Genomic DNA, 12,554 nt, shown 5'->3' with positions numbered 1-12,554 from the left:
AAGTACTCATCTCACAAGCAAGGTTTCTCTTACTAATAAAAAAAAAAAATAGTTTATATTTTTATTTCTTTGGTACTTTAAAGATCATCTTTTTATTGTTTAAGTTAATCATATTTTATTATCATAGATTTTATTTTGCAAGAATTTGAGCGCGAATGTTGTATTGGCAATTCAGGGCGGTGTGGATCTCTGGCATTTATCGCGACTTCTCTCGCAGCCCGGAAGCCAGCTGAGCGATCGCTCGGTTCCCCAGAGGGGAAAGTGGCTTGAGCAACTTTCACTTGCTGGCAAGCCAGACCACCGCTTCGCGAATAGTACTATGACAAGAGCTCTGAGCATTGTATCGTGTACGCGGGCAGAAAAAGACCCGTTTGCGTGTCGCAACGCGATATTTTTGCATGATTAAATGCAGGAAGGAATTTACACCTCCTATTGCCTTAAACGAGATAATATTTTGATTATAAAAATTTTATTACTATTATATATAAAAAGACGTATATAAATGTTCCTTATTTATTTAGATATACAATTTTATTAGCAAGTTTTGAGGAACTATAAATTCATAGGCTCTCCGTTTGATTCATCTTGTTCTATTCTTGTCATTCTCAAGTTCGCGTCTCGTCGACAACCAACTAAAGTGAGAAAACTAACATGTTCGCTTTAATTCACTAAGAGACCAAAGAGACCGTAATGAACGTGGACAAACGCTAAAGACCAATTCGTGCGGAACATTATTACACACTATATTTATGTCGAGTGAGTTATCGCAATCTCGTAAAATTTTCTTCCATTGTAAAAGAATTTATGCCTCTTGCAGTTTATCAAACTAACTGCCAGGTAGTTTTTGCGAATGTATTTAAAATAGAGAAATTTTTCATGTAATGAGTAAAATATATCTGGCGCAATTGAAGCCGAGAATCAAACCACTTTTTTTTTTTAAATATTTAGAGATATTCAGTTCAACAGAATGCTTTACGTGGCAAATTTATCGATCTGTTTGTACGCGATACAAACGTGTGCCTGTGCGTACGCTCAGAGAAATCAGATTGTACAAGGATGAAAGAGAAATCCGCGCTCGTAGCGGAACAGGAGGAGGGCACAAGTTTATTAAAGAACGAGGAAAAGAGAAAGAGAAGTCGAAAGGAACAAGCGGGAGGGGGCACAAGCCAGGAAGAGTTTTACCAAGTCTTTCCTTCTTCTGTGCTTCTCTGCCCCCTACTCGCGGTAGAGCGTTTCTTTTTTTCCCTTTCTCACGCGTGTAAAACTCACGGAAACGAGTCGAGTTTGCCACTTGATGCGTGTTTGTGGCGCACGCATATGCCGTGCGTAACCCGTAAATATGGCTATCTGTGTGGATCTAGAAAGCACAAGAGTTGACGTCTAATAAAGCACATGTCAGAACGAATTTCATTCTGAATTCATTTAAAGACTTTAAATTAGTCGTTTAATGAAATTAATTAGTGATATAAATATTGTTATGCTAATTTAAATTTAAATTCAACAAATTGAAAATTTACGCATTGTCTTTTTAATCACGAGTAGTATCACAAACTCAAATGCAATATTATAGACTCGAATATAATTTGGCTATCTTTTTCCAAGCGATCGCAAAAAGAATCTATGAGTGATTTTACTTTAACCCGCTAGTAGAAAGACCCGATGCATTTACGACGCTCGTTGACTCGAACGAAGTTGACCTAGTCAGGCACCCGCCGACCGTCTAATCTAAAATTAATTCCTAACAGCTGCTGCCGACTAATGTGCGTGTATCGCACATCCATGCTTATTCTGCCAACTTTTATTATTTTCATGCCATGTCAAGGCCGCATTCCGCTTCTCTCCTCAGCTTTTGCCGCGGCGAAGCGGTGAGAGAGAGAGAGAGAGAGAGAGAAAAAAAATGCGTTAACCGGAAAAAGGGAAAGGAGGAAGTGTTGAATATATGCTCGTGTTAATTACGCATACCGCGAGCGCGATAAGCAGTAGTAATTGATTTTGGGTTTACGAGAAAAACATAACATATTCTCACCTGTTGCCCGAGAGTAGAGTGTTCATTTCTAGTTCGTGTCCGCGTAGAATTTCCGTTTCTAATTTAAAGTAATTATGTCATCTAACATTCAAATCATATTTAGGAGGGATTAAGTCGAAAACTTAAACTGCATGATGCGATTTTTATTAAGCAAAGTATTTATTGACTCGTCTCAAAGTCAAGATTTTTTTATCTTTATACAAACAAATGGAACTAGTTGTCATTGCGACGTGGAGGGTCGAATATTTTCTCATTGTTGTGCCAATCGTTTTCAAGGCGTATCGTGTCGCTTGTAATAATTACCTTTCGCTCAATAATCGACCTCTTATCTCACCTGGCGCTCCACCAGAATATGCAATTTATTGCAACTATAATTGACAATTACTGTTTCTTTTACTTGATAGAGTATATACGGCAAGATCGAGGTGATATCGGTGCTATATAAGGTCGATTTTAATTGATTCGATTCGCTCGTCACGAGACACCTTTAATTGAAGAGATGCCGTACAAGGCGGATAATTAAGATATGCCAATTATTTCCCTCGAAAGCCTCGGGGAGTCTTTCCTTCTTCGCTTCGATCAGACCACCCTGCGACGAGATTCGTATTTATTCATTAAAATGGGGGAATTAGGATTGGACACTTTAGAATAATTGGACGAGCCGAGAAGAATTGTTTGATAACATTTAAAATTTTTTTATTTAATAGTTTAATTAATGACGTTAGATGCATCCGGCTTTCTTTCACAAATTGCCATGCAAAAACGAATTTTTTTATTGCAAATCGTCGAAATATAATCATCGATATGTAGATTAAAAATTTCGTCTCTTGGTAAAGTTTTTTTGAAAAAGTTTTCTCACACTGGATACTCTTGAGATGTGCGTAGTTCCGGGATTGTATCAGAAAAAAAAAAAAAAGGGATTTCACAAGAGTGGACCCATATATATCGTTGGCAACGGGTCAGCATATCTAACGGACAACAACTTTCTCATTGCTGTGCCGAAAAGTACGAGCCCACGTGCCACTTGGAGAAAGGAGGCCATCCAAATGTCAGCCCTGCATAACGGCGTCTCGAACACACATCTCGCGTACGGGGTAAAAGTTTTGACGACGACTCGCTAAGAGACGTAACTTCATCAAACTTGACAAATTTTCTATCGATGGAGGAGACTCGATTCGAATTTGAAATCAAGCGAGAAAGCTATGCGCGCATAAAATATATATGCACGAGTGAAACAGAGATTCGTATAACGCAGCTTGTCTATGGAGAGTAAAATTATCAATTTATTAAACCACAAAAAGAAAAGAAAAACAACCAAACACGTGAGACTTCCCCTTCAATGAAAGATTACCTTTTCCAACTCTTTCCTTCTGCTATTCCGTATTCGCTGGAAAGCTGTGCAAACAGCCGTACTCGATCGTGCGCATTTCCTTCGTTAATTACCAGAGTCAGGTAAATGCAAAAAAAAAAAAACCGATTAGAGGGCGAAGCAGGATAGTGTAAGATCTGGAACGCGGAAAATTATCTCGTTGTGGACTTCCGTATTTCATTTTAAATAAATAGATATAATAGTGGAATACGATAATAGCAATTCTTTTCGTAATGATACAAAAATTAATAATAAACGAAATGATTACTTCAATCTTACGATAATATAATTAGAAAATAATGATATTAATCGTACTTCTTTAAGGTGCTTCGCATTGCAGTTTTTCGATTTAAGCAATGATTGTGACATACGGAAAGTGGAAAGTGTTGGCGTGGCCACACTTTCAGTGAACGCACTATATCCTCTCTCGATTTCGACTGTTTTTATACGTGTGGAATTCTTAACTATCATTTATATTTCTGGATTCTTCGAAATAGAATGAGGCAGAGAGTTTTCTTCTTCATTAACTTAAATAGCTCTTGGTTGTCATTAATCGTTTAACGCTGCGCTCGATATACAATTATTTCTATTTTTAAACTTCAAGAATTAAAATCGTCATTTTATTTCTGCTAACTACAAAAAAACCATAATAAGTAGGTTACTTCTCATGGTTTTTTTGTAGTTAGCTTATATTAGAGTTATTTAACTATGTTAATTGAAACAAGTAAAAAATTGTGTGGGTTTCAGAACAAATGCATTAATAAAATATATAATGCGCCAAAATATTAAAAATTCCTTCAAGAGAGAAAATCCGCTTGAAATAATTTGGAAAGTAAGACTCTTCTCCTTTATCGAGACATATGAGAGAAGCTCGATCGATTCGCGACAAGTCTTAATGAGTGCCAGTGACAATTTTCTTCTAAAATGTTTTATAGCCTTTGAAAGATCCTGTCGCATTGCGAATTATCTGTCTAGCAAGCTTGATCGAAGTAGGAAGTCGCGTGCCGCGTGACTTTCACTTTCACCGAAATAACGGAGACGCAGGAACGATTGCGTATATCCGCGGGCATATGTCTCATACGAACACGCACATATGTATGTTCCTCTGACGGTTCGCCTTTCTCTCGTAAACAGCGCGACTCTTTCTTTCTCTTGTTCTTTATTTGTTCCTTTTTCCGGTGCGAAAAGAGAAACTCGTCTTTAAATTACTTTTCGAACATGCGTTATCGAAAGAAGGAAGGGTTCGAGTAAAACCCTTCTCTTCTGATTGTAAATTTAACTTTCGTCGCCCGAGAAATTTGTTTCTTAAGTATATAGAGCGTGAGAATTTTGAAACACCAATATTCGTTCCTTTTCCGAAATATTTTTACGAATTAATCTAATATATACTCTATATTTATGTGGAAGACAAAAATTAAAAGATTAAGCAAGTAATGTACTCTGTTCAGCATGAAACATGCTACCATTTTGGATGGTCTTTTGCGTTTTAGCGTTTCCATTTCTCTTTGTTGAAGAGGTCTTTTTAAAGAACATTTAGATAATAGCACCTAATGACACGTGCATAAGTATACATTATATGTACACCTGTACACGTGCGCACACGCGTGCAGTGAATTTGTTGAATTCATTTTTTGCTATCTCGTTTGTCCGGTTGTGACGTTTCGGAACGTAGTATCTTCCGGTTCTCGCCGCAGCTTAAGAAAGAATGCACACAACAGCCTAGTAAGTAAGACAACCTGTAATAACGATAATAGCTCAGGATTAGCGGTAGATTTCCTCTCCTGTTGATTAACGTCGCGCGAAAGAAAAACATCAGATTAATGGCGACGAAGCTATATACGCAATCTTTCGCGTATATATTAGCTATACATTTGCCGCTACATTTTCATTATATTCGTTTTTATTGTCAGAATTGAAGAATTATACGCTGCACAGTCAAACGAAGCTCTCACAACTTTCACAAGTAATAACGGAATTTGAAATTTACATAAATCTTGCCGAATTAAAGAAGATTTCACGGTTCAAAATGTTTACATTAATTTATGATTCACCAGGCATTTTAGTTTGATTGATTTTCTTTTCACCGATGTTATCTCGGAGATTAATTATTTCCGTTAAATTTCTATACATTACGACACAACGCGTACGATGTTATAGCATATAAACATTATTTGTGGCATTAACATTTGTCGAGACTGACATGCGGAACACGCTGTATGCCATGAAACCTTGGGACTCGGCCGAGAATTTATCATTGATTTATGAAGTACACCGGCAACTAGTTCTAACTCGAGCAGGTTGAATGCCGTTTTTATGCCGACCGACACTTCGCGATCGCGATCGTGATGCTGACCGGTTCGTAAGATCAAATTTTCGCATTTTTATGTCACAAAAAAAGACAAAAAAAAAACAAAACTCGAGTTAATATTAATCAATATATCGCGTGTAACTTCTAATTATATGTATATGATAACGTATATGATAATTTTATCAATATTTATCTCCATATTAAAAATTATAATCTTTTAAAGTCATTTTTATTTATGTTATTCACGGATGTAGATTATCTAATTATGCAGCGTGAATTGTATAATATGAAATTATTCCTATCACAATTTCGCGTTTTATGTATTTAAATATATTTAAATATTTGCGAAGATATTATTTTCAAATCTTATTTTCTACATAGATGATGAGTAAAAAAAAAATTTTAATGATACACACTTTGTAATTGAAGATAAGCAATTTCGTGGCAATTTTATGTTGAATCCGCAGATATTGTATTTACAGAGATATTGTATTTATGGCGCAGAAATTTATCGCGATATTTATATCGAGCATTAGACGTTTTTCTTTAATCGTGACATTTTTTTTCGTCGAGAAGATCCTTTGACCGCTATCGTAAGATGTTCTCCAATTCCATGAGCCGATCGCCATCAAGACGCCATTTCTATTTTTCGTCTTGCTACAGGAGCTAGTATATATCTTTACGTTGACCACAGCAGCAAAACCGGTTGTCTTACGTGCTCTTACGTATCTAGGAAGTTTCGAAAACTTTTTTGACGATTTCGCTTTTGCGACTTATTTTACTATGTATAGAAAAAAATTTTAACGACATAATATACACGTTTTTTAAATTTTAACATAAAAAACTTTTCATTTTAATTCATCTACTATATATACATATAATATATTCTCATCTATAAAATAATTTACGAAAAATTAATAAAAAGAATATTTTATTATTTCTGTATATAAGATTATTTAAAGCATTACAGTTATTTTAAAATCGAGGTAAATCGTCTTATCCGCGACAAAGCTTCACGAGCGGTGATGAGAACCGCTAGCTGAAAGCACGAAGGTGTCTATAAGAATGGCACGTGATTACTTTCTCCGACAACCTGCGCGCAACTCGACGTTAGTCGACACGCCGACGACGGTGACGACGACGCAACGATGACGACGTAGTCGAGAACCGTGCGTGCGTGCGCGAAACGCCAGCTGTCTTCCGGGTTTGAGGCTGAACACAGCCGGGTTTCCACGGCGCGCAGATTTGCGCGACGAGTGAGATCGAAAGACTTTTCCTAGCTTATGCGAAACGACATACGGCGAAAATTGCTATCGCGAGATTATAATTTCCCCGTCGATATTTTCAAATGTCAAATCTGACGAATAAAACTTTAAGCAAAATTGTTTAGTAAATCGTTGATTAATTAATGTTGAAAAAGAGATAAAATATATTCAGGCGGACAGAGCCAATACTTTTTTCAGCATAACACAAATTTTATTGTAATCTATTATCGGGGATACATAAATCTTTTGCGCATATAAAAAGATTTATATATGTCAATAGTTCGATTGCACGTTATGTTTCAAGCTGATAACTATCGAAAGACAGCCTTTAACCATGGCCTTGCTGACCTAGTCGGCGAAATAACCTTGGATGGTTGAATAATAACGGGATTTAGCGTATTTTGCATCGATAGACGAGCATGAGCATTCGAATTATGATCATTGCGATTACGATTCTACCGCCTTCTTCGAATTCGTACGCTGCAACAGAATGCTAATGGATGTAAACGACGCGTGTCGGCATTACATGTGTTGAATCCGACTGTACAAAGAGAAAAGTTTATCGTCAGGGTCTCGGAGGAGACTCGTGGTATCATGCCGTCGGGTCGTCTGATAGCAAAAGAATCGATTTACATATTGCCTTTATCATCGATGTTAAATTACAGTCGATGTGCGCACGTGATTCGAGAAGTTTTGTGAGATTTAAAGCGCGCTCTCCACTTCAAGCTTTCTTTGAATGATGTATCGCATTTTTCGAAAAAAATAAAAATAATATTCGCATAAAATTATATTAAATCAAGGATACATCGATAATCGCGTAAATAATATTGCGAGTATTTTATATCACTGAAACTTTTAGATTTATTAATGTTTGTAAAAAAAAAAAAAATATGATGTTACGTGCCATAACAAATTGTCAGACAATTATCAGCTGATAGCGCGATAGAGGCGAACTATGAGATAACTACGCGCGTCAATTAGTGGAAATCTAAGTAACCGGATTCCTGCAATTTCGAGATTTTGTCCGTAAATATGGCGATACATGAATTAGATGGAGTTTTTAGACTTGGAATTTCTCGCAAGTAATCGCAACATTGTTGCGCGAGCGATTGAAAGTTTACGCAATTCACTTTCTCTGCCGATCGAAAAATTTATCTCGGCACTGGCATAAGGCGTCAGTGTAATTATTGGCCTAGCTATAATTAATGCTTGGCTGATCACAGGCTTATCGAAGGTCATTCTCTGCCTATTCGTGACAAGAACAATTTAGAATTAATAATTAATAACAATTATACTTGTCAATAAAAAATTGTTGATTAAATATCCGTGTCTCCAGTATCTCTTTATAAATATCTAGAATTTATTTTGACGTAATTCCACCGATTTAGCGTATAGCCTGACTTAACCCACTGCTTTGCAAATGAAACTTACCTGGATGAAGATAAGAGCGATTCGTCAGTTGTTAGCTATTAGTCAGTTGTTAGAACAAGTATGCACTTGATTTTTCGCTATATCGCCGATTCGTGATTACGCAATAAAAGAACCGAGGAAAAAAGCTTTCGTATATGTGCAGATATAATATAAATAACTAGATAAATGTCACGTATACATTTTTATGTATACAATTATCTCTCGATATAATCATCTTTCAATTATTGCAGGTTCTAATTAATAAATAATGTTTGTTGCAGGATCTTTTCTACTACCTTCAAAGATTCATCGAAACTTCTCAGGGTGAGTGTTGAACAAGTAATCCATAATAATCGTCTGTAGACGATCGCGAAGTCATCCGGCAAAATCGGATTTCGCGAATCGGCTTCTTTAAAAGAACACGCGAATGTATTCGTGCCCCAGATGCACTTTGCAACATGCATGCACAACACTATTGTTCGCTGGTATATATATATATATATATACGCGCACTACATATTTATAGTTTCGCTTGTCTTATTAGAGAACACGCGTTTAATGATATGCTTGTACAAGCATATAACGGACTTTGTGCATAAGGTCGTAACTTTATGCCTGAAAAAAATAATACGAGTATGCACTTTTACGGTGGCTTCTTAGATCGTTTATAATTATATTGTATAAATAGCGTGCTATATGTATGTACGCATATGTAGAGTGACAAGAGTATTTTTTCGCGGCGAGTATCTCTACTTTTCTCGTTCAACGACATGACCAATATATCTATTTCTTATATTCAAAAAATTGCGTTTATCTCGATTCTTAATTTCGATCAGGAATGTAATATTATCAAGGTCGCTAACGATATCCCGAGGTCGTAGGTCGACAAGCGAGTTAAGTTGGAAACTCCATCTCGTTAGGAGATGCGCTTCGATATCGACTAGATTTACGTCACGATATAGCCGATTTTACACTCTCAATAATTTTTAATATCAATTTAACGCAATGCCAAAGTTTGTGCTTTGTGCGTAAACACAAACGATCGATAAAGATAACGAACTCATAATTGAAAATTTCAATTAGAAACATTAACACGATATTAGGCGATGCTTGCAAAAATTACCCCTCTTAATTAAGATAAAATTTAATTTTTTTAAATAATGATTTTACATCCAAATATAAATTTGAAAATATAATAAATATCTAATCCTAAATTATTTAACACGTTTTTGCGAACTTTGGACACTTTTCGGACTTGCAATCTCTTTCTGGATTTTATTGATTCGCATAAAATGCGAAATCACTCTCAATCACATCCTTTTTTGTTCCTTTTAAGTGATTTTTAAAATATCTTCTTATATCTCATGGCACACTCTATTAAGTGTAAACAGTAGCATGATTCGATATAAAATTACCGCAGACTTCGCAAAAAGCGTAATTTTAAATTGGTGGGTTTGTCGGGCCTACGATTACTAACGTGATGCTTTAGTAGGACTAAGAGAGGCTAGGCTGACCCATCCCTTGTATTGTGCATCCTAAAACGCGATTCTAATCCATTGTGTACGATTACAATACAACTCGCGGACAATATTGCCATTCCGATAGTCATTCAATCAAGAGCTGCCTCGTTCATTAATTCGTGAATATAAATTGACAAAAGTTAAAAAAAAAAAAACTAATCATAAACCGGTTTTTTCTCTCTTTACACACAAGACTTAATTTTATCTTTTATATTTTGCATTTTACATTTTTCTGAATTATTAATTCGCGTCCGAAAAACTCACTTATCAGAGGAAATATTTGATCATGTAAGTTTATCTTTTTTTTTTTTTTATTTTGTTACGAAAATCTAATTTTTCTGACAAGTGTCATTTACTAATGACTGATAATATACATTGCTATGCAAATATTCTACATGACAATAATAAATTAGATTGCCAGGAAAAAGAACGCGAAATGGATAAAGAAAAAAGTATGAAGAAGCCTGTCGCATCTCTGTCACGGTATTGTAAAATTTCCTCGTGTCATTAATATTCGATGTGTGCCTTGCGAAACATCATGTTCGATATGCGCCTGCTCGATAATGCAAAATTACGATGAGAACTTATCCAGGAAATTCTTGATCAAAGCGCGGACTCGCAATTTAACGAAGTGAAATGTCACTTTCATTTGTTTAGCCTTGCTTTCATCTCACGGAAGATACACTTTTTAATATTGCCAACGTTTCTGGCAAAATGTTATTAGTCATAAGAAGCTACAGAAATTGCCGAGAAGATATTTGATATTGATAGAGACGCGATCGTAAATATGTAACGAGTAATTTCTGAAATGTTTACCATTCTAAAGAGCATATAAACGACAAGCAGTTTGCTATTTTTATCTTTTCGCACCGTAAATAAATATTTAATCTGTTTGTGCGAGTAAATTTGTTACACCTGCTGTTTAAAATCTAATAGGTGTATAGAAATAAATAGAGAATAGAATTATATATATGTAAGGAAAAAGACTAAGAATAGAGAATAGAACATACGTTTCGTTTTAATTCAGTATGGCTTAAGAACGCAAATAAATGATACAATAATAGTTTTTTCCACGGAAATTCTCTCTACTCGCGCAACAAAAGGAGGATGATGAATGGACGAGGGAGAGAAAGAGAGCGCGAACGCGTGCAGAAGCGAAACGAGCTGAGGACGTGGGAGGATGCAAATGCAAAGAGCCTTGAGTCGAATCCGCCGTAACTAGGATAGGTGCATAGGTGAATTCACACGTCTACATACATGGAGACGGATGATTCATTCACGCTCCATGTTCGATTAACTCGACCCGCCTAGTTAACAGATATGTTTCGCGATAAATGACGCAAATATTTTTTTAACCACAATCGTATACGTCAACAATAAATAAACTTTGTTGCATCATACTTTAGACAATTACTATTGGAAAAAAAAGATGCGAAATTAATTATGTACATTAATTTATATTTTATATGCAATTTTATTCTTTCGACCAATCATTCACACACGAACCTATCCTTTCTTTACACGCACGCACACACATACATACATACATACACAATATAACATGTTTTTTTTTTTTAAGAGATGTAAACCTTGAAAGTTCTAAAAATCTTTTGTTATAATGTTATTTTTCATATATAATATTTCTTTATAGCACGAATTTTTCATCGCGATTAAATGAACACGCGTTGTATGCGTATAATATTTAATAAACATATAGTCGGTTGGTTAACGTGCTGCAGTAGTTGCAGATCGAATGTAGGCTGGCTAATGTAAGCAACAGGTGGGCGTTTCTCTACTGAACGACGACTTCTCCCTCTCTACGGCCACTAGTTGTATAGCCAATTTTCCAAGCGCTTTACGTGCATGCAGTATAATACTGTACACTTTGATTTATAGTCATTAGCTAGAAAATCCACTAGTTTAGCTTCCATCCGTACGATTAGCAGGGATAAAATCTACCTCGATAGATGATGAATAAAGTTATACGTCGACAGATTTATATCTATCGATCTAGCTTTTAAAGCTCTTGCTTCGGTGACGATGCGACGTATCTGTCTAATTTCGAGTCGCGTTAGCGGCATGCCTACCGTTCATGTAAACATGATGCTGCCTCCACAAGTGCTGGTACTGGGACCACCTGGAACTAGTGCTGTCGTCGTGGATGGGCGGTAGCGGCGGATGCACCTGATGGCCGTGCGAGGCCGGCGGCAGGGGTGGCGGCGGCGGTTGCTGCGACTGCTGTTGATGAGCCGGCGCTACCACGATGTGCGGATGCGGCTGCGGCGGCTGCACCGGCTGCTGCTGATGCTGAGATTGGGGAGGATGGTGCGCCTGGGCGTGCAGCACTCCAGCTGATACCGGTGGCGGCGCCAATTGTTGATACTCCATCGCGCAACTCATCCGATTACCTCACGCGCGCATCTAATTATTTCCCGCGGGGTACCCCCACCCCTCCCCACCCCCTATCCGCGCCCGCAATGTCCAGCGCGGATAACGACGAGTCCACCGCGATCTTCCTTTCACTTGTATCGGAGCGAACGATCCGCTCCGCTGCTAAGAGGTATTCGCACAATGCCAGACGATATCCGTGTCTTTCGGGGAAAGAATTTAATTGATCTCTGTTATGATCGATTGTTCACCGAGGCCCCGTTACCGA

At 36.9% G+C, this 12,554-nt stretch overlaps 1 protein-coding gene across 4 annotated transcripts in view; it reads right to left on the bottom strand.

The window, feature by feature from the left end:
* The window catches only part of LOC126854250 (thyrotroph embryonic factor), a 32,088-nt gene extending 19,750 nt beyond the window's left edge, over positions 1-12,338 (bottom strand). For all 4 annotated transcript variants that reach the window (XM_050600799.1, XM_050600801.1, XM_050600800.1 and 1 more), the window contains exon 1: positions 11,986-12,338. In XM_050600799.1, coding sequence (XP_050456756.1) covers positions 11,986-12,298 — 313 coding nt within the window. In that variant the 5' untranslated portion in view covers positions 12,299-12,338. The remainder of the gene's footprint in view (positions 1-11,985) is intronic.
* Between the last annotated feature and the right edge of the window lie 216 nt (positions 12,339-12,554).

Source organism: Cataglyphis hispanica, chromosome 13 (assembly GCF_021464435.1).
Source record: "Cataglyphis hispanica isolate Lineage 1 chromosome 13, ULB_Chis1_1.0, whole genome shotgun sequence".
Classification (NCBI taxonomy): Eukaryota; Metazoa; Arthropoda; class Insecta; order Hymenoptera; family Formicidae; genus Cataglyphis; species Cataglyphis hispanica.
Note: the sequence above shows the minus strand (reverse complement) of the source record. Positions and strands in the feature narration are given on the sequence as shown.